The sequence below is a fragment of the Candoia aspera genome, chromosome 6, assembly GCF_035149785.1.
Source record: "Candoia aspera isolate rCanAsp1 chromosome 6, rCanAsp1.hap2, whole genome shotgun sequence".
NCBI lineage: Eukaryota > Metazoa > Chordata > Lepidosauria > Squamata > Boidae > Candoia > Candoia aspera.
The window spans coordinates 61,942,567-61,964,021 of record NC_086158.1 but is presented as its reverse complement, the minus strand read 5'-3'; the positions used below and the strand labels follow the sequence as shown (position 1 = coordinate 61,964,021).

General features: G+C 41.1%; 1 protein-coding gene across 1 annotated transcript in view; it reads right to left on the bottom strand.

Annotated features, from left to right (window-relative positions):
• The window catches only part of DMBT1 (deleted in malignant brain tumors 1), a 294,810-nt gene that overhangs the window by 162,415 nt on the left and 110,940 nt on the right, over positions 1 to 21,455 (bottom strand). The window contains 4 exon segments of the mRNA XM_063307816.1: positions 7,555 to 7,861; positions 13,543 to 13,883; positions 15,233 to 15,247; positions 19,412 to 19,699. Coding sequence (XP_063163886.1) covers positions 7,555 to 7,861; positions 13,543 to 13,883; positions 15,233 to 15,247; positions 19,412 to 19,699 — 951 coding nt within the window.

The window sequence follows — 21,455 nt, the reverse complement described above, 5'->3', positions numbered from 1 at the left end:
TGCATAAATACCCCTGGTGCCCCTGCCAAACCAAACGGTAACACTTTGTATTGGAATGATCCCAGTGGGCAATTGAAAGCCGTCTTCCACTCATCCCCCTCCCGTATGCGTATGCAGAAATAGGCTTCTCGCAAGTCCAGTTTGGAGAATATTTTCCCCTTTGCCAGATGTGCTAATATGTCTTTGATTAGGGGTAAAGAATATTTGTTGGATATGGAAGCCGCATTCAATCTGCGGTAGTCCGTACAGAGTCTTAATGTCCCATCCTTTTTCTCTCTGAACAAGACTGGGGCTCCAACTGGCGAGTTTGCGGGCTCGATGAAGCCTCGTGCTAAATTCTTGTCCACAAACTCCCGCAATGCTGCCAGTTCTTTCTGGGTCATTGCGTAAATTTTGGGCTTTGGCAAAGGTGTGTTGGGGACCAGTTCTATCGCACAGTCAGTCTTTCTGTGGGGTGGGAGTTTGTCTGCTTCTTTTTCCCCGAACACATCTGCAAACTCCCCGTACCTGTCTGGCAAGCCTTCTAGGGCCGCTGCAGCCAGGTGTGTGGTTGTAGACACTGCCCTCCTCACTGCAGCACAGGGAATTCATTCCCCTGTAGGTGCTTGGTAGAAGCCATCTATAAACATGATCATCCTGGTTTCCCAATTTATGTAGGGGTTCCTTCGTACCAGCCACGGAATGCCCAAGATGTCTAAAGGGTGGCCCACCAGTGCCACAACAAATTTCAGTCTCTCCCGGTGGCTGCCTAACTGCAGCACCACTTCTCCAGTGAATTGGGTGACCGGGCCCCCTCCCGCTGCCGAAGCATCCAATTGCGTAAAAACTATGTGGTGCTGAAGTGGAAAGCATGGGAGATTTAAATCAGCAACCACGTCCGGGTGCATTAGGCACCTGGAACAGCCGGAGTCTATTAGGGCCCAAACTTCAATTGACTTCTCCTTGGACTTTAGTTTAACCTTCACGTACAGGGTGGGACAGTTGGCACTCACCCAGGTGTCGCTGCGCCCATTCTCCTCCTCCACCTGCCCCCTGGCACTTCTCAGGGCAGGTGGCTGGCATTTCCCGCCGGTTCTTCCTCGTCGCTCTCCTCTTCAATGGAGTAAGGTAGATCTTTTGCTCCGATCTCTCCACTGGCCGCTGGCATCTTTTTGGGTGCTGCGGGTGGTTTGCCCGGCGTTTTTCCTGGCCTGTCAACTGCCTTTGTTTTCGGGCATGCTGCCACTTTGTGGTCCTCTTTCCCGCATCGAAGGCACTGCCCCTTGGTGAACCGTCACTCCCTCTCCTCTCTCCAAGGTTGGGGTGCTGGTCTCACCGGTCCTGCAGTGGTTCGGGGTCCCTTTGCCATCGCTGCTTGTTGCGCCGCCCTCTTGGCTTGTAGGAAGGTTTCCTGGGCATTTTCCGCCTTACCAGCCAGCAGTATCCACTTGATTAGAATGTTTGGGTCATCTCTTCATAATGCCCACCTCAGGACGTTCAGGTTCAGGCCCTCTTTGAAACGTTCAATTAGGGTAGACTGTGACCAGTCCTCCACCTTTCCAGCCAGTGCTTGAAATTCCATGGCATAATCTGCCACAGATCGTTGCCCTTGGCTGATTCCCCTTAGGGATCTTTTTGCTCTCTCCTTCTCTAAGGGGTCTCTGAAATGCAGATCTAGTGCCCAGAGAAACTTGTCGCAGTAATTGAGCTCTGGGGCATCTGCCTGGCATAGCTGCACATACCAGTCAGCCGCCCTTCCTTTGAGTTTGTTCGCAATGGCATTAATTTTGCCCTTTTCCGAGTGAAAATATGGCCCAAATTCTTCCATGTAATTTTTTGCATTCGTCAGGAAGAAGGATAATGTTGCTGGGTCCCCGTCAAATTTGACCCCGAGGTCTTTCACTCCCGCTCCCGGTGGGCTCCAAACCACATCTGGTCATCTGGGCGTGCCTCGGGCTGCTGGGGTTCTCTGGTCTCGATGTGGGGATTCCCTCAGCCGGACTCCGGGTGGCGTTGCCTCCGTCTCATGCCGGCTCCAGCCTCTTCCCAGCGGTCGCATCTCCAGGGTGGGAGGGGGGGAAGATGACCTCCTGGCGGGTTCTGCGAGGTGAACTCTGCCCGGCGCTGCCTCAGCCTCCTGCCATCTCCGTCCTCGCCCTGGCTGTCACGTCTCAGGGATGGGAGGGGGGGGTGATGAGCTTCTGGTACCTGGTTCCAGCTCACCCCTTCCTCGGGATTCCCACTCGACCGACAATCTCAGGAGCAGCTGTTCGATCGACTCCAGCCTCAATTCCACTATGCTTAGCCGCTCAGCTGTTTGGGAGCCTTCCTCGGTCCGTCCGCTCCGGTGCCTTCCCTCAGCTCCTGCGATCGTTGGGGACAGCTGGTCCCGCGGCTTCTTAGACGCCCCGAGCGTTCCGGGCAGGGGTCCTGCCGTCTCGTCCAGGGTGACCCACTCATCCTGCGACTCTCTGGTGGCTCCAAGTGTCCTGCTCCTCCCGGTCTCCTCCTCCTTCGAGCTTGATCCCGAACCCTCCTGGACTTCGTGCCGTCTGGGAGTAGGGTTCTTACCGATCGCTTGTGCCATAGAGTTGGGTGACCCGCCGCCGGTCCTCTGGTAGCCACCTCTTCGTGGGTTGAGTCTTTCCATCGCCAGCTTGGGTCCCTCACAGATGAAATCTGGAATGGTGCTGGTGGAAATTTTTTTTTTTGATTCCCGTCTTTATGTGATGTTGCCTTATTCCCAAAGAGACACAGACTCACTTAGTCAGGGCTAAGGATTTCCGGTTTATTAGGAATAGAATACATACACAGAAAAAGACGGGAATGAGCACATGGCGTGCGTGGTAGCCGGTAAATACCCGTGGTGCAGACCTGGTCCTTCTCCACCCCCCATTGTCCCAAAGTCCTGATCCGGAGTCTTGATGGGCGATCAGGGTGCGATTCCAGAGTCTTGATGGGCGATCGGGGGGATTAGCGCTGATCACCTCTGTCCTCTTCCTGTGTCCGGCGCAGGTGTGTCCCCCGGGGTAATGCAGAGATGTCAGGGAGATAGGATGATGGCTTCTCGGGTCAGGGCAAAGGTATGGTTCCTTTGTCCTTTATTGGTATTTGTTTTTTAGTGCTTAAAGGATTATCACTAATTCCTTCCTCTTTCCTTCCCTTCTCCGGAAAGGCATGTTCCCCGTTGTGATGCATGTATGCATTGCAATGGGGGACATGACATTAAGGCTCTGTATACAAACACCTGTCTGGAAGTCCTTACAGGAGCAAATGGCATCCTGACACACAACATACCTACTACCAATGGTGTCAGACAAGGATGCGTTCTCACCCGAATGCTATTTAATCTCTATGTCAATGTCATCCCAGGATACCTCTGCTCTCAGGATGTCCATATGCCGAAGATACTTAATAAATCTATCAACGTTCTTCTGTGTGCAGATATGGTCCTTATGGTGCAGTCTCAAGTTGACCTAAGAAGACTACTCTGGAAGTTGGGTGCTTATGGCACCATTAACTCCTTGAAAATCAGTAAGGCCAAAGTAATGATATTTGGAAAAGAGGTGAACTAAATATACCTGGTACTTGGACAGGGAACCTATGGAACAAGTCAACTCTTTCTCATATCTAGGGGTAGTTTTCACCAGCATAGGGTCATGGATAAACCATCTTAAAAGAAGTGCGATGAGGGCCTCAGCCACCTCTAAAACACTTCTGAAAGTGCTGAATTATAAAACTGCTCAGGTACCTTCATCCCTATATTGAAGGTCTATAAGACTAAAGTAACACCTATAATGACCTATGACACAGAACTGTAGGGTCTGTTATAGTCATCATTACTTGAACAAACCCAGACCCACATCCTAAGATCCCTTCTGGGAATAGACAAAAATACTCCAGCCTCTGAAGTTAGAGCTGAAACAGGCACCCACTCTATTAGTGCTCAGATTGACATAGAGACACTTGCTAACATCAAATCCTTAAAATGACTGACCCAGAATAAAAAGACCTTTCCACTAGAAATATATCTAACTATGGCCCTGACACAGGGCCAAAGAACAGCCCTAAACAGAGCAAGATTTGAGCTCCTGGATTCTATGTGAATCATGGGCAATTTCATCAAGTACATTATCCAGAGAGGATCTGTATCTGTGGTGTGCTCATATCCACTTTGACTGCCAACTACTGTATATGCTTCAGCCAGAGCACAGCATTTATAATAAAGTTGCCGGTTGACATGATAGCCCATTGGAACCCCATCAATAGGCTCTCTTACTTCCTCCAAGTAACACATGGGCAATAAGAAAGACTGCCAAGTTTATAGCTAAAGCCATTCAACTGAGAGCTTCCTATCTAGATCAGGTTGGGGTCAACTGCCAAGGGAATGATTTTACCTGATTGTTTCATTGAATATTTTTTATATTTCTGTATTATTTTATCTTGTTTGATATGGTCATTAGAGTAATCAGTAAACAATCAACTAAACTAATGGGTAGCAGAATATGTTAATCAACATGCCATAGGAAAGTGAAAGTGGATTCCCCCCATCCCCATATTGTCAATTCATGTTGTTCAATTTTTTTAAAGAAAATACATTTTAAGTGGGTCTTCATTACCTGGTCTTTGTGTTGTAGTGATACTATCTGAAAGAGAGAAGATGATGGTTATTTAATATGTGCCAATTTATTGAATTGCTTGTTGAAACAATATATCGCAATATCTATCCCTAGCTCTGACTGGTATGCCCATGGCATTGTTAGCAAAATAAAAAGGAACAAAATAAAAAAATAATACTTGGCTTTGCTGCTATGCTTCCAAAAGGTACTAGCCTGTAATTAATTAATTATATGTGTGTGGGGGGTGTTGTGAATGACTGTCAGTGGTATACATCTCAACCTTGAAAGTCAAGTTAAAAACATACAAGTACAAGCACTAGAAATATTAATAAATTAAACTAAGAAATTCTACTGTCAGTGGGACAACATCATAACATTCTGCTCCCAAGATCTGCTGGAATAACCCTGTTTTAATGGCTTTCTGAAAAACAACAGGGTAGGAATCCATGAATGAGAATGAATGAAAATGATATATGACCAACAAGTATCTGTTTAGAAAAATGTATGTTTATTTTGAATACGTTGTTTAACCACAAGTCTGTTCATGTGTACACATGGCACAGAAATGTATACAAATCTGAAAGCATGACCAATTTGATTGTTTTTGATGAATGAGTGAGGGAATCAGTCAAGCGTACAAAGTTGTTGAGAAATTCTGAATGTGAGACAGACCATGTCTTGCTACTGCAAAATTTGGGAAATGCAGTGTGGGCACGGATTGTACAAATCAAATTTTTGCTCTTCAGTAGGTCACTGAGAAATGTATAAATGTGATAAAAATATTTGAATGTATCTTTATTGAGTCAGAGAAAGCATGTGATAATGTGAATAAGGTTTGAATTATGGAATGCTTTCCATTAATGCAGAATTGAAGTTTTGTTGCTGAATGTAATAATGGCTGCTGATCGAAATAACATGCATAAGAATAAATGAAATGTTTAGCGAATAGTTCAACATTAAGACAAGGATGTTTTTTTAAATAATTCCTCCCTCCCCTGGGAAAATTGAATAAACCGTTGTAAGTTTTACATAAATGGCAAACTTGGAGCAAGTAGAAGAATGTGTATAGCTTGGTAGAACGTTTCCTAAAGGGTGGAGAACTTCTGAGATGTTCAGGTAACAGCAGAATGATAGTGTGTACTTCATGGTCTGTTGCAAGTAAGGAATATTTCTTGGAAAAAGGGTGAAAACAGCCATGTATAAAGTGTGCTTCTGCCCACTTTCTTATATGGAAATGAAAATTGGGTATGAAAGGAGAAATATAAAAGTAAATTGAATACAGTGTTAATGGGGTACTTAAGAAGTGCGAGTGATAAAACAAGCAGAAATAGGATCAAGAATGAATGGGTGCACATCTTTTGACAAGATTCCCAAAACAAAGAGATGAGAACTTTCAGGAGCTATAGGGAATGTATGAAATGTTGTAGGCATGTGGGGAAGGAAAAAGAGAAAATTGTGAAAAGGTACAGTGAATGGTGTTGGTGTAAATGAGCTTAAGCGATGTATCTCATGCTTTTGATTTCTTTGGCTTACAATTTCTTATTCCTTTCCTGTACTCTCTACAACACTGTTTATCCCAAAAGGGAACAGCATGCTGGCTATGTATATATAGGTAGGTAGGACCAAGTCTGCTGAGTTGAATTAACCTTTCAGCTAAGAATGTCCATATACACCTGTTAGATTAGATCCAACAGAATTAGTGAGTGAAGAGCTTCTAAAACTAGAATGGAACTAGACTTATAGGATGCTGCCCCTCATGTTGACTACTAGAATTTGAATTATGGGAATGACCCTGAAGGTTCTTCAGGCTCTTGCTTGGCTCCACCCACTCAGGCTGACCAAGTGAGTTTGCCGTGATCAGGAGAATGATAAAAAGTCTCCTGTTCATTTGGCTTGCTGGATCCAGAAAGACTTCCTCACTGTGGGGTGTGTATCTTGGCTTCCCCTACATCTGGCTCACTCTTAGTTCCAGCTTTGGAGTGCTCCTTGGCTCCAACTGTTCCTTTGCCACTTCTGTGACGTCTCACTTGTCTTTGGCTTGATTTTTGCTTGTTCCATGATGGGGCATTTATGATTCACTAGGTTGTTTCTTAGACTCTAACTTCCTGGCTTATCTTGGACATTTGCCTGCAGCACATTAATTGTGCAATCGTGGCTGTATGTTATTAAGCCAGTTAAAAAAACAAAACCAAGATGCCTGCTATTAGTGATTATCTGGAAAGAGAAAGCAGGGAAATTAAATCTAACCCTTGCTTCCTTACTTAACAAATGATGTTCAGGAATTCCCTTTTTCCAGAAAGTTATATGCACATTGCCCAGCTCTTCAGTTTGGCACAGAACTGACATGTAAATTGTGAAATAGAGAGGACTGCTTTCTTACACATAGTGTTTAAGGGGGCTTATACCATAAAATTGTGCATTGAATTTCAGGCATCACATTAGTTTTACTCATGACACTCTTGACTCTAGCAAAACAATATGTTGTCTAGCACCTTAATGCACCTTACATGGGTATAGCCATATCAGCTCAGTGTGGTAGGTGCTGAGGGACCAAAGTCACCCACTGAGCTCTATGATCAACTAGGGACTTGAATCTGGAACTTTGGATCTTCGCTGTCCAAGATCAATGCATTCTCTGCCAGCCTGGCCTCTAGATTGTGCCTTTGGGCAGCTGTATTTCCTGGAGATAGCTTAAGACTTTTGGGGTTCTTTGATGAGTCCTTTTCCCCAGGAATCTTCAGCTTTATACCTAGCCTTTTCTTCTATATGTGGCCCTGCAGTAAGCAAGCACTACTATTACTTGTAGCTAGCTTAGTTAGAAGATGAAATTAGCTACTTAATTTTATGTTCTTCAACCAGATGCATTAGTTAACTCTCATGCCAAACTACTAAAAATCTGTAAATGTACAAATGTGTTATAAAATATTTATATCTGAATGACAAAGTAAGAAAGTACCTGAACAAATAACTCCAGCATCTTCCCTGTGGGAACAGTCATGGACTCCCCAGCCCCGATTAGGACAATTCCAGAGGTAGGATTCATACCCATTGCACTGAACATTATCCAGGTAAATAGGACCATATCCTTGACCAAAATATGCTGATTGTGTTGCTTGGATGGCTTGTCCACATCCAAGCTGTCTGCATACCACATCTGCATCTTTCAGGTCCCAAAGATCATCACAAACGGTCCCCCATGCTTCGTAATAATGTCTAATTTCAACGCGGCCTCGACAGTAATGACTTCCATTTACCAATCGGAGCTCTTAAGGAAAAAAAGATAACAATAACATTGTTCAGTCATAAACAGTCAGAGACAGGTAAGATAAACTGCTATTCCACCTGAGGGAAATATTGTCACAACTGCAGGGAACTTTTCTGTAGGGAACAGGATTAATAATGGTAATCAAGGTATGAAGATGTGAGAAAATCTCTATCTTTATAGGGACTCAACTTTTGGATGCCTGTCTGCCATCACTACCCTAGAGCAGCAAAAAAAAAAAGGGGGGGGAGTGAGGAAGAGGACCATAATGAGAAAGAATGGAAGAGAGGACATTCCACTGTAGAGGAACTATTCAAATATATAGCCACAAAAGTCCTCCAAACAACTGGAAGATCAGTTGATAATATGTACTGTGTTGTCCCTCATCCCCTCCTTGAAATGTGTTTGTCTGAGGTCCTTCATGGACAAGTAGACAAAAGGCTTGGCAGAGGAAACCTGTTGCTACATCACAGATAATCTCTCAAATATTCCAAATAAATGTAGATGCTATAAATAAACATTCTCAACTGAATGGAGATGTACTGATCTTTTGATAAAATAATTGCAAATTTCATTCTATGCTGAAACTATTTTTAAAAAATCAAAATGGGTGTGGATCATGGCTACAAAAATTTGCCAGCCTTTATTCTTTGGGGACCAGCATCAGCTCTATTCTTATCTTCCACTGAGGTTGAGACTTGGCTTAGGATAAGGCTTAGTTGGATGTCTGATTGCCTGGGGTAGTAGCTGCCTTTCTATCCAGCCAAGGTAGCCTGCAATGGAATTATACACAGAATAAAGACCAAATGTTGCCACCATGTACAAAAGTTAAAATCAGTTTAAGTATTAAAATCACTCCTTTGAATTCTGGTGCTGGACAATACGTTGAGAATATCTTGGGCAACAAGAACAAGCCATCTAATAATAAATGAAGTAAAACCAGACTGTTTACTGGAAGTACTAATAGTGAAGCTAAAACCTAGATAGCCGGAACCTAATCTACTTCAAAGACAAGAGTCACTGGAGAAGACCCACATGTCGGAGGGGGAAAGGCAATAAAAAAGAGGCTAAAAGAAGGCAAGGTGCCTAGATTCCATCACTAATAACAAAAGCATGAGCTTACAAGGATTCAAAGAAGCGAGTACTGACCAACAGTCCTGGTGAAATGATGTCCCTTGGGTCATGTGGAGTCAAAAGTGACTGAACAAATGAACAACAAACTTGTAAAGCTCTGGGTGAAGTCTATTTTTTTCTCACAGAACCACCAGGATATATGACATTAAATGCACGATGCTCATTCTCTCTTCCGATTACATATTTAACAGTATAAAAGGAAATCTTGAGATAACGGTACATCTTGAAGTCAAGCAACTGTGTACCCTTTAAAAGTTGCTGGGAACCCTGGGATTCAGTGCTATTTTCATAGTACTGCATTCTCTGGTATGAGATCACAAACATAAAAAACAGTACTCGGGAAAAGGCTAAGAGGTTTTATAACCCCAAATGGCTTGTATTTAACAGGTAAAACAAATCCCCAAAGCTTTCTTACCTGGTGTTGGTGATGGAGATGTTGGCCAAGAAGTACCTGCCACTGAACAAAGATAACGTATTATTACATAGGCTACAGTGATAGATAGTGCTGTGAAGTTAACTTTTGTAACCATATAAAATAATATACAAGGTCAAAAGTGGTTTGATTTTATGTTCAGATTTCAACAACAAAAAGTTAACATTACTGAACATTCAGCCTCAGTAACAAATACACTGAGTCATGAAATACTCTGCAGTTACCTAATAGGTAATTGTTTGCTTGCTTGTTTGCTTGTTTTCACAGTACAGTAGTTGAAATAATTCAGAATAGAGGTGTGCTTTGAAGGGGAAAAGGTGGTTTGAGCAGGCAGGTGTGGCACTTGCTGGGAATTTCTTAATGATTTCTTGCATCTTCTCCCAGTGGTGATGGGTCCTTTGGGTGCTACGTTCTGCTCTGAAATCCCTCAGTTGGAACAGGAACTTGAATGTTATAATGTATTATCCACTATATTTTGGATAAATGTGTTTAGATAGCAAAATTTTCTGCTGCAGTAGGTATAACTACAGTTATGCCAGTGTGTTTTACAGTGAAGTGGATTTTATTACCACAGTTAAACCCCAAATAGGCCATATTACATGAATAAATGTAAGCTTGTGATGGGAGGTAGATGGACTCAGTTACAGAGGCAATGGGTGCCCACTGTTGGAAGACCTGAAAGGCCAGGTTAGGGACAGATCGTCACGGAGAACATCTATCTGTGCGGTTGTTAAGAGTTGACACTGACTTGACGGCACATAATCAATCAATCTCATGAGCTCATGACAGCGTGACAGAACACAATTAATGTTGCCAGTTTCTGGGCAAGATCTGTTTAACTTTTATATATTTTAACTTTTATATTTATATTTTAAATTCTATGTTTTACAGTATGCCTTATTCTAACAGTGATGCTTCTGACACAAATAAATACATTAATCAGTCTAATATAACAGTCCATAGTATGGCTACATAACGAACACTGAAACAAACAAAGAGCAAAGGTAATGGCCAAATTAATTTAGACAAAGGGTAAAGATAAGGCATTTTGCATTTATTTCATCAAGCAAACAAAAGGTATTTTGCTTCTATTCTGTACAGGCTATTTCATTAAGCTTCAGCCCCTTTTCAAAGCAGCTAGGAAGACTTCAATTTCCACCATTTGCAAATCCAAACATATTGTCAGTATATCAAAAATATCACACTGAACATGTCTTTTGTGTTTTCTTAAGGAGAACAAGGCACCGGGAGAGAAAATAAGAAACTGCATTCGTTTCCCAAGTGAAAAGCTGCCACTTCTTCCAATAACAAAGCTAAAATCTGACCCTGAAGGCAATATTGCTGTGCAGAAAAATATCTAAGCTACCCTAACAGTGGATGATCCAGATTTTACTATCAGAAACCTGTCCCTGGTTGTAAAAGCTATCTGGGCGCAGAGGAATAATCCAATGTACACATATACAGTATATGCTTATTTTCAAGGAGAAAACCACATGTTCCAAAACTGAAACAAGAACCCAGATGCAGAGCTGGGGAATAGTGATTTATCTGGATAGCATCATGTTGGTCAGCTACCACTGCAAAATGTGGATGGAACATCCCCCTCCCCGATCTCCATATCGTCAGCTCAACTGTGGATCTTCAAATAATCAAAAAGAACATTGAAATACACTTCTAGTGTCTCAGCATTACCTGTTGTTGTAGAAACCTGGCTGAAAAAGAAAAAAAAATGATTTCATTACATTCCAAGTGATTTAATAGTTCATCCACACAATGACTGTATTGATCTGCATATCCATTGCCCACCACACTGCTTGTAAAGTGGATACAGTGACCAGAAGAATAACGTCTGCTTTGTTGCTAAGTCTGCACAAGTTACTCTCCTGTACTCATTTATTTGCCAACTATTTGATTTCAGGAGGGCACTTCTTTGGGTGCAGAAAAGGAATGTGTTTTCCCCATAACTATGCAGTGTGATTAAGTGTGCTGGCTCTCTTTGCCTGCACTGCAATCATTATGTAGCTAATTCTGCTTGAATACAAGATTTCCTGGTGGCATCATGTGACCTATTTCAGGGATGGTGGAACGAATGTCTAATATGAGGGAGATATACCTCTGTCTGCTGTTCTGCTGGGCATTATAAAAATACTCCCCTAGACTAGCACACATCCTAGTGGAGATGGCTCAGTAGAATCCCTGAGCCATATGCTCCTTTTCTGCTCTCTCTATACAGAATCCTGGATGACATTTATCCATCCTATCCTGAAATTCTCTGCAGAAACCTATTTGTGGCTTCCCTTGTCCAACCATTATTCAGATATATCTTCCTGAGTTTCCCAATTTTGTGCCCTTACAGGACACAACATACATTACCAAGAGCTGCACTGATAATCAGGAGGCTTTGGGGCACAATTCAAAATTCCAGTTATCACCTATAAAGCCCTTCATGGCATTGGGCCTGACAGACCGCCTGTCTTCTGTGGCTTCTGTCCATTCTATGCAATCAGACAGAGTCAGCATGCTTTGGGTCCCATCAACTCGATGGTGTCACTTCATGGGACCGAGGAAGCAGAAGTCTGTTACAGCACCTACCCTCTGAAATGAAGTCCCCCCTGAGATTCATATGGGCTGGCCCCATTTAAATGAACTCTTAAAACCTGGCTCTTCCCCTAGACCTTGGGTTGAGTGGTTGGTAGACCCCTTGTGGAATGTTTGTTTCGGTAGTGTTGGCATTCTTGGCCCAAATGTTTGTTTTGTATGATCTTTGTATTATTCTATTTTTACTTGTCTAATATTGAATGCTGCCAAAGTCAGGATGGAGTATTTATCAATAGTTTCATTTTTTATTTATTTCACGCTGTTCTGACGCTGACTTCATGGCTGGTTATTGATTGCTTGGATTTGGGGGGTTTTTGTTCCGGTTAGCTGTCTTCTTTTGCCTTTTCCTGTTTTCTTTTAGTTTTTATCTGTAAGCCACTCAGAGTTGGGCGGCCTCAAAATTGAAATGTATGTATGTATGAATGAATGAATGAATGAATGAATGAATGAATGAATGAATGAATGAAGGTTTGATCTGAAAAGAAAAAGAGGGAAGAAAAAATATCCTAATCTCCAGTAAAAATGTTTTATTATGCAAGCTCAACATATTTCATATTAAATCATTTGTTTTTTTCCTAAACAAAAGGATTATTTAATTATGCAAACATTTATAGAATGCCCATGTCCACAAAGGACTTGAGGCAGTTTATTAGACAAAATACTAACTTGCAGTATATATATATATAATCTTTAAAAAGGTTAAATTAAGACTTGTAACTGAGGCTAATCCGGTTGATATGGTGATAGATATGGACCTTTTAAAGTTATTAATAAAATCCTTATTTAAAAACAAGGAATTAAATTTAAGTTATTTAAGTTATTGAGGTTTTATGTGCTTTACCAAAGGTTCATAAAAATCTCCCACTTGGGTAAACTATTATTCAAAAAATTATTCTGTTTTGGTACTTTTATCTCAGTATGCTGACTTCATTTTGAAATATTTTATTCCCTCAATTCTCTCAGGAACTCTAACAATTTCACTGACTGACAACCTTCAACCCCTTCATGTTGAGAATACAGACAAATTAGTTATACTTGATGTACTGTAAAATCCCTCTTTACAAGTATATTGTCCAGAAGGGACAATAATGAGGGCTGGACTGGAAGCTGGGCTGGGCTGGGCTGGGCTGAGAGAGATGGAGGGAGCTCCATTGTTGAGTAGGAACTTGAATCTGGGTCTCCACTATCCTAATCCAACAAGTTATCTTCAGTTGGATGCCAGGCTGGCGTAACATTTTTCTTTAGATAAAGGTTGCTGACAGCTATATTACCTCCTCTGCAAGTCTAATTTTGCCCATCTAGCTTTTTCTTTGCTGGATGAGCCCTATCCCTTAAGAGTTTATAATTTTATATCACCATTTTCTTCTGTGTTCGATGTTGTCATGAGTTCTAGTTTGGTGACTCAGAATATTAAGTTATCTGTTGGCTAGTACACGTTACACTTTATACGTGCTAAGATGTACAAACTGTTCAACATTAACCATCAGTGAAAAAAATAATGTATAAAATATGTATACTTATCTGACAGAATAAGTACCTGAACAAATAACACCAGCATCCTCTTGGTGGTTGCAGTTATGATTTCCCCAGCCTGCACTTGCGCATTGCCAAAGATAGGATTCATATCCATTGCACTGAACATCATCCAGGAGAATAGGACCATATCCTTGTCCAAAATGTGCTCCATAATTAGCTGCAATAGCTTCTCCGCATCCAAGCTGTCTGCATACTACAGTTGCATCCCTTAGATCCCATGAATCATCACAAACTGTTCCCCATTCTCCATAATTACGCCGAACTTCAACACGGCCTTGACAGTTATCCCTTCCGCTTACCAAACGCAGCTCTTGAAAATTAATTAATTAATCCATTAGTTAAGTTGTTCTTCATAAAGATTCACAGATATGATATACAGATTTGACATGATACCCAGCATCTACCCAATCCTGGCTGACCTCAAAACAAGCAATCAGGGTTGGATCTCTTTGGATCAAGTATTCTGGGAGATCATTAGGAAATGCCAAGGTATTGCCAAGGAAAAGCTTAATACTCGATTGGGAATTTTAAAAAAATTGGGAATTAAAAAAAAATCTAAGAAGAAGGTGATGGCAATCTCTTCTATATCTTCTATATTTCACCCTGCATAAATATTATTATACCAAAAACAAAAACAACCCCCTTTCCCAAATTCTACCTCAATAAATATATGCCTGGTATCTTTTATGGATTTCTCTTTCAAAAGCAAAAATGTCAGTCATAACAGAACAGTGCTTTTAATTTTTTGATTTTAAGGCCTATCACGAGGCATATTTGTTAATGTCAGTAATGGACTGGAATGAAAATGATATTAAATATGTTCCATTATGGGCTCAATTGAGTTATAACTTGATACTTTTAAAATCCTGGCAAATTCTTGGTTCTAACTATGGCAGCAATCCAGTGACATCTCTGGTACTTCAGGCAGCCAAAACCCAGTTTTGGGGTTTTCTCGGCAAAAAAGTTAACATTCAATTTTATGAGAAATTGGTGTTTTGGAATAATTCTTATTTTAAAATGGTGGGGATGGTTTTGAAAAAACAAGGGCTGAAAAAAGGATAATTATTATGAATCAGGGAATATGCATCAATACTTCAAAAGCAGTTCAAAATACTTCAAAAGAGACCTACTGTACATGGACAAGTTAATGTGGTTTTCTTGGCAACATTTTCAGAAAGTGTGACTTGGTCCTACTCTAGCACCTTAACCCCTAGGGTAAAATGGCTCTCAAACATCCTATTTGCTATCTAGGCTTTTTGCAATATATCAATAAAATTAAATTTAGAAGTTTTATTTGCAATTGTTGCTATCTGTATCATTCTTATTTCTATTTACATTGGTTTAAAAGGTCAGTAAAATTAGCAAATGAGAGAGAAAAACCAGTCTAGCAAAGTTGGGCTGTAGAAATCCACACTACCAGATGGCAGCAGAGTCAGAGTTTTATATTACTTTGGGGCCATCCAGTGGTCCTCTGGAGTTTTACAGCCCAGATATGATAGCCTAGCTTAAATGAATAGTCCTTTAAAACTACAGCTTAAAAGATCGCATAACTATACTTAGAAAAAGAAAGAAATGCAACAGACTACATCCACATTATATGTGATTTCTGGATTTCAATCATAATCTTTTTCAGATTAGCAAACTGTGTGAAAGCATGATGTTTAATATTACCTGTTACATAAACGTCTATAAAAAGAAAAGAAAAGAAAAGAAAAGGTATTAGTGTGCTATTTTCTGTCACAATAGTTTAATAACTTTTTAATAGAACGTATTTTAAGTATGTCAAACTTATTTGATTATCTCTCTCTCCATATATATATATATACACACACATAAACAATTTTATTAATGAAAACAACTTGAAAGTGGGACTATAGCCCACGCAGTCCTCAAATCAACTATAGCCACTCCTATATTAACAGCTAGTACATTGAAACAGAAAATATAATAATCAACTTTCATTTGGCTTCATATTTCTGTCTAACAAGTCAGTTATATATACCTATCTGCCTTTTAAAAACCTTAATTTTATGAACCACTCCATCTCTGATGTCATCCGCAAGTAAGAATAATTACAGACAAAGATCAATAACCAGCTTCAATTTGATGCTTTTAAAAATCCGAAGGGAATGGGAACTGCAAAGCTGTTATACAGGGCACACTGATTTCCCACATATCTTGTTGTAGGAACTGACCACCTCAGGGGGGCACTCCAAGTTAATTATAGAGATTACATCCAAATGATTACAAGATTACAAGATCTTGTAATCTGACATGGCCCTTTTACCAGATGAAATTAATGACATGAATCCCTGGTTTCTCTAGAATTCCAAGTACTGCAGTTTTATTTATGAAATAATCATCAATTATACAACTGCTTTGATGAATTCTGCAGATTGCCTGAACTTCTATTGATCCAGAACCTGAACAAAAAAACATCTTTCTTTATTCGGAATTGTCAATAGATGCATTCACCATCCTGCTCCTCACTTCAGTTGTTTTTTTTTCCCTTTGAAGGAAAAGAAGGGATGTTCTACCCCATCTGGCATAATGGCTTATAATTTGGTGCATATAATAAGACCTTAGCACAAGCAACGATGACAAGATGGGCCAACGGTTCAATACATTCCTTTTCTTCTACTTGCTGCTGATACAGTAATAAACCAAGAGAGGAAGAGATGAGTGGGAAATATCTGCTAAAGGGTGATGCACCCAAATACCAAGTAAACATGGAGGAGAGCTAACTGGGATTAAAGGGCTAGGTAGTTCTCTTAAAGAGAGAGCTATGTACTTGGCTAAATAAGATTATTGCCAAAGAAGTGTCCTGGCCATATGCTCTGACGGGCCAACCTCTCCCAAACCCAAATGGGCCATAAAGGGACCAGCTTTGACTCCTGGTGATTACAGGCACAAGTCATATAATCAGTTTTCTTGGCAACATTGCTGCAAGTGACTTTGGCCAGCATCATCTTCTTCCTAGGGCTGAGAGAGTGATTAGCTCAAAGTCACCCAGCTGCCTTCTGTGCCTAAGGCAGGACTGAAACTCCTGGTCTCCCAGCTTTTAACCCAGTGCCTTAACCCCTTGACTGGCTCATTTTGGAATTAGGCTCCTATAATTTGTAGCTGCACATAATTGCAGCTGCACATAATTCACTATTGGCTATAGCGCTTATCTGTTCTAAAGGGTTGCAACTTTTACAAAAAGACCACTGAAATCTAGCATATGTGACTTAATCCAGGTTGGGTTAGAAAGAATTCTGCCCTATGGCAGTATAACTATTTGGTTCCAATAGAATTTAAACATCTTATATTTTGGAAGGTTCGTGCTCTCTGTGTATTAATTACAGGTAGTCCTCGCTTAATGACTGGCCTGTTTAGTGACTATTCTAAGTTACAACAGTGCTGAAAAAGTAACTTTACAACTAGTCCTTGCACTTACAACCATCGCAGTGTCCCTGTGGTCATGTGATCGAGATTCAGGCACTTAGCAACCGGCAGGTGTTTATGACCGTTGCAGCATCCCGTGGTTGCATGATTGCCATTTGTATGCTTCGCAGCCGGCTTCCAATAAGCAAAGTCAATGGAGAAGCCAGCAGTGAAATCACACGTCACAATCACGTGATGTCTCAGTTAACAACTGTGGGTGATTCGCTTCATAACCGTGGCGGAAGTAAGATCATAAGTGTGTCATGGTCATATGATGCCTCACTTTGCAACCATGTCACTTATTGATAGAGTTGCTAGTCCCAGTTGTGGTTGTTAAGTGAGGACTACCTGTATCTCATTTTTCCATAATAGGCAAACAAAATAATGAAGTATCTCTGCAGGTGGCATTGACCTTTTCATTGCAAACACAGTTATATGAAAGCTACTTTAGGCTGCTCCAGCCCTGTAGGTTAGATTAATTTCCCCTAAAGGTCATATGATCAGAATAAAATGATCCTGGACCTAGAACAAAATAGCACGCTTTGGCGGGCAGCATTATCTCAGTAATTATCACAAACTAATATTTGATTTGTGGGAGAGTTTTTGTCCTCCACAATGTATTCAGTAATTGGGACCAGAATTTCCATCACTAAGTAATGCGGTCATAAAGTCACTTGACTGCATCACTTAGCAACAGCAATCCCTAAACTCCCTGTTGCCGTTGTCAACTGAATCCCATCAGTTGTTAGGCATGGACCCACCCCAATCCAAGCCAATCCTGGCTTGGTCTCTCCCAGCCCTGAGCTTCAGAAAGGTGACTGCCTCCTCTTCAACTCCCCCCCGCCCATCTATCTCCCCTCCATCTCTGCCCTTTTGGTTGCCTTACACTCTGCTGCCTCCGCTGGCCTTGCCACCCTGAACTCCATTCACCCTGCCACCCTGCTGGCCTGCCAGCCCTGCGCAACACTGGATCTGCCACCTTTCAGGCCCTGCCCCAAACTGACCTTCACCACCTTCCTCCCACTGATGGAGAGGCACACCTACCTGGTCCTATGTGAGGCAGCTGCTGGCTGTGCCAAGGCCACTCACACCATTCTCCAAATAGTGGGGGCCATTCTCACGATGCTTGAGAAGGCCTTCTGAAAGCTTCTGAGGCATTCTGAAGCATCCTGAGAATGGCCCACACGATTTGGACAAAGGCGCGAGTAGGGCTTGGCAGGGGATGGAGTTATGACATCACAAGCGCATACAACTTTGCAGCATGAGGCCACGCTGCTCCTTTCCTCATTCTGCAAAAGGAGTGCATTTCTGAAGATGCTGCAGAAAGAGTCATAATTACCCACTTGTAGTGTCATGATCAACTGGGCCTTTCTTTCTTACAGCATATACTTATCTTGGAGGGAAGGGGAAAGAGCACTAATGAAGAAAGAAGGATTTTTAATATACAAAGGAAAATGAGGAGAGGTATTATAACACTGTGACTTAACTTTAATATTTGGAACAAAGTCTATATTAAATCTATTAGATATTATACACATTGTTATTGATCAAGATGGAAATAGATTTGTTTAGATAACACTTTTCTGCTGTTCTAGGAAAACATGTAAATGACTAATGTTCATAATGATAAATCGCACAATCAGAGGATTTCCTAATATTATTTTATTCCAATGTGTTGGGCTATGCAAAAAAACCCCCAATGTTGTGCTTTAAAAAGTGAACCAATGTCTTACAATAGGAAAACAAACTCATTTATATTTCACAGCTGGATATGAATAACGTCTTTTGCAGATGTTGTATTAATTCAAAATTACCTGTTGGTCTCAACAGTCCAGATTCTGTAAATAACAAAGGAATGAACATGAGGCATTTTGCATATATTCACCCAGGGTATTTAATAAGCTTCAGATAATGGCTAGGACAATCTCAACTTTCTGAAGTAAACGCTTACATATTAATATTTTTAAAGTACAGGGCTGAAAACATCTTTGGCATCTTTTCAACTAATCCCATAGCATCCCATTCTCATATATCAGTACTGGGGAAATCCATGTAAATCAGGTTTGCAGGAACAGAGAACTATTTGGATAGCATCCAATCCTGTAAGTAGGTGAAGACTTAATAAATACTCTGGGACTTAATAAATGTATAGATCCCTTTCATTATAAGCATATTGTTCAAACAAATAGTAACAAAATCCTGTCAGCTGTCCTGGTATGCAGCCCTCCTCGATGATGGAGCACGTCATGTTTCCAGCTGACACACTTCATGGCCTTACGGCTAATGTAGCCAACACTTCTGAAGGGCACCAGGTTGGAGCAGTCTGTGCACATGGATGTTGAATTGTACTTTGAATCTCTAGATTTACTTCATAACTTGCTTTTCCTGGTATCAGTGTGAAAAAATATAGAGAATGACTTATACCTGCACATGTGACCCTAACGCTTGCGTTGTTCCTGCAGCCTCCTTCTCGAAATGAACATTGCCACAAGAAGTCTTCACTGCCAGTACAGAACACGTCACTCAGATAAGGGTAGACGGCACTGGAGTAGTCTTCCACAACGCTAAGTGCTCGGCCACATCGCAGCTCCCTGCGGACGACCTCAGCGTCGGTGAGGCTGAAATGTTGATGACAGACACCAGTCCAGCCACCAAAGTAATAAACTTCAAGAAGGCCGGAACAATAGTTTCCTGACAGCCTCACATGAACTTCTTTAAATAGACATTAAAAAAAGATGTTGTTAACCACCAGGCCTCTACATATTGGCTTAAATATCTACACATTTAATGCAGATAAAATGATGGTTTTAAAACATATTTCCCAAATAAATGTGGAATTATTGCCTTGTTTCAGTCTTACTATTTTGAGAGAAGTCTCACCTTGGGGGACCTAAACATATTATAAATCTTAACCTTTTGTTTTTAATCTCCATTCCTTCCTCTGACAGGTCAATAGCCTATTTCTGATGTGATAACTTGGTGCCTGGGCACAACTACTTCAGATTATAGATGAGGCTCTTCCATGCAAAAGCCCCCTGCACATAACAAGCTGGCACGTCAGAAAAAAGGGTGGGCTAGGCCTCTTTCCTTCAGATACCTAGTTTTATGTTTATTTATTTATGCAATGTATAGGCTACCCAACTCCCAGCAACTCGGCAGCTCACAGTTTAAAAAGTGAGGGGGGAAAAGGCATAGAAGAATTTCATAGGTGGTCTGAACTAAACATATGAAGCAAAAAACCCATCCAATAGGGGCTTGACCATCATCCTGCCCCAAAGCCTGGGAAGATAGTCAGGACTTCAGTAGCTTCCTAAACATAATCAGAGTAGGAGCCATCTGGGTCTCTGGGAGGATATCATTCCAGAGGGAAGATGCCAGAACAGAGAAGGTGTGCTTCCTGGATCCCAGTAGATGACACTGCTTAATTGATGGAATCAATTAAATGAATGTGTGGAATGATGGAATGATGTGTGGGTGGGTCCAGGCAATGGCGAATTCATCCTTAGGGGAGGGAGTGTTTCTGGCGACCTTTAAAGAGGCGCTGGTGCACCCCCTCCTCAAGAAACCATCACTGGACCCTATCATTCTGGACTATTTTCGTCCAGTCTCCCTCCTTCCCTTTTTAGACAAAATCACCCTGCGTTCGCTCTACTTCCTTTAATTTTAAGCCTGCCTTGTTCTCTTTGACTTCTTTGCAAATGTATTTTTCTCTCTGTACATATTATACAATAGATGATTTCCTTATTTTTTGCAGACATAATTTTCTTTTATACACACACACACACACACACACACATACATACATATATTACACATCCTCCTCATCATTCCACCAGGCATCCTTTTTCATACTTCCATTAGCATTAACTCCAGACTTCTGTAACATTTTGTAAGACAATAACTCTCTGTCAGCCAACTTCCACATTCTCTTTCTTAGTCTAGTTTCCATTTGTCCTCTAGAGAGATTGCTGTCTTCTATACTTTTTTATACAGGTCTCAGACTTTCTCAGACTTTCTCTTCCTGTAGTCATTCTGTTTTTATTATTCGTTCTCTTTTCTTTCATGTCATTTTTTCCACCCAATCCACTCATAATAATATTAAATAAAGTTCTGTCCCACATTCAGAACTTCTCAGCAGCTTTGTAACCTTCATTAGTTCTTTCAATATTTCATCATAAAGAATCCAATCAATCATGCATTTAGATTTATACCTTTGCCATGCATATGTATACATATGAATCATTTTCTAAACAGATGTTCCCCAACTACCATTCTCATTCATTCTTGTGTTTTCAAATGGCCCAATCCCTTTTTCTGTACTCTTTTATCTCATTCCCACCCATTTATTCATGTCACCTAAAAGAATACATTTTTTCTTCCTTAATTGCATTCACTGAGAATATTGCACTGTGAGGTCAGGTGACAGGTGAAAAAGTCCTGATGATAGTCAGGGCAATGCTAGCAGACT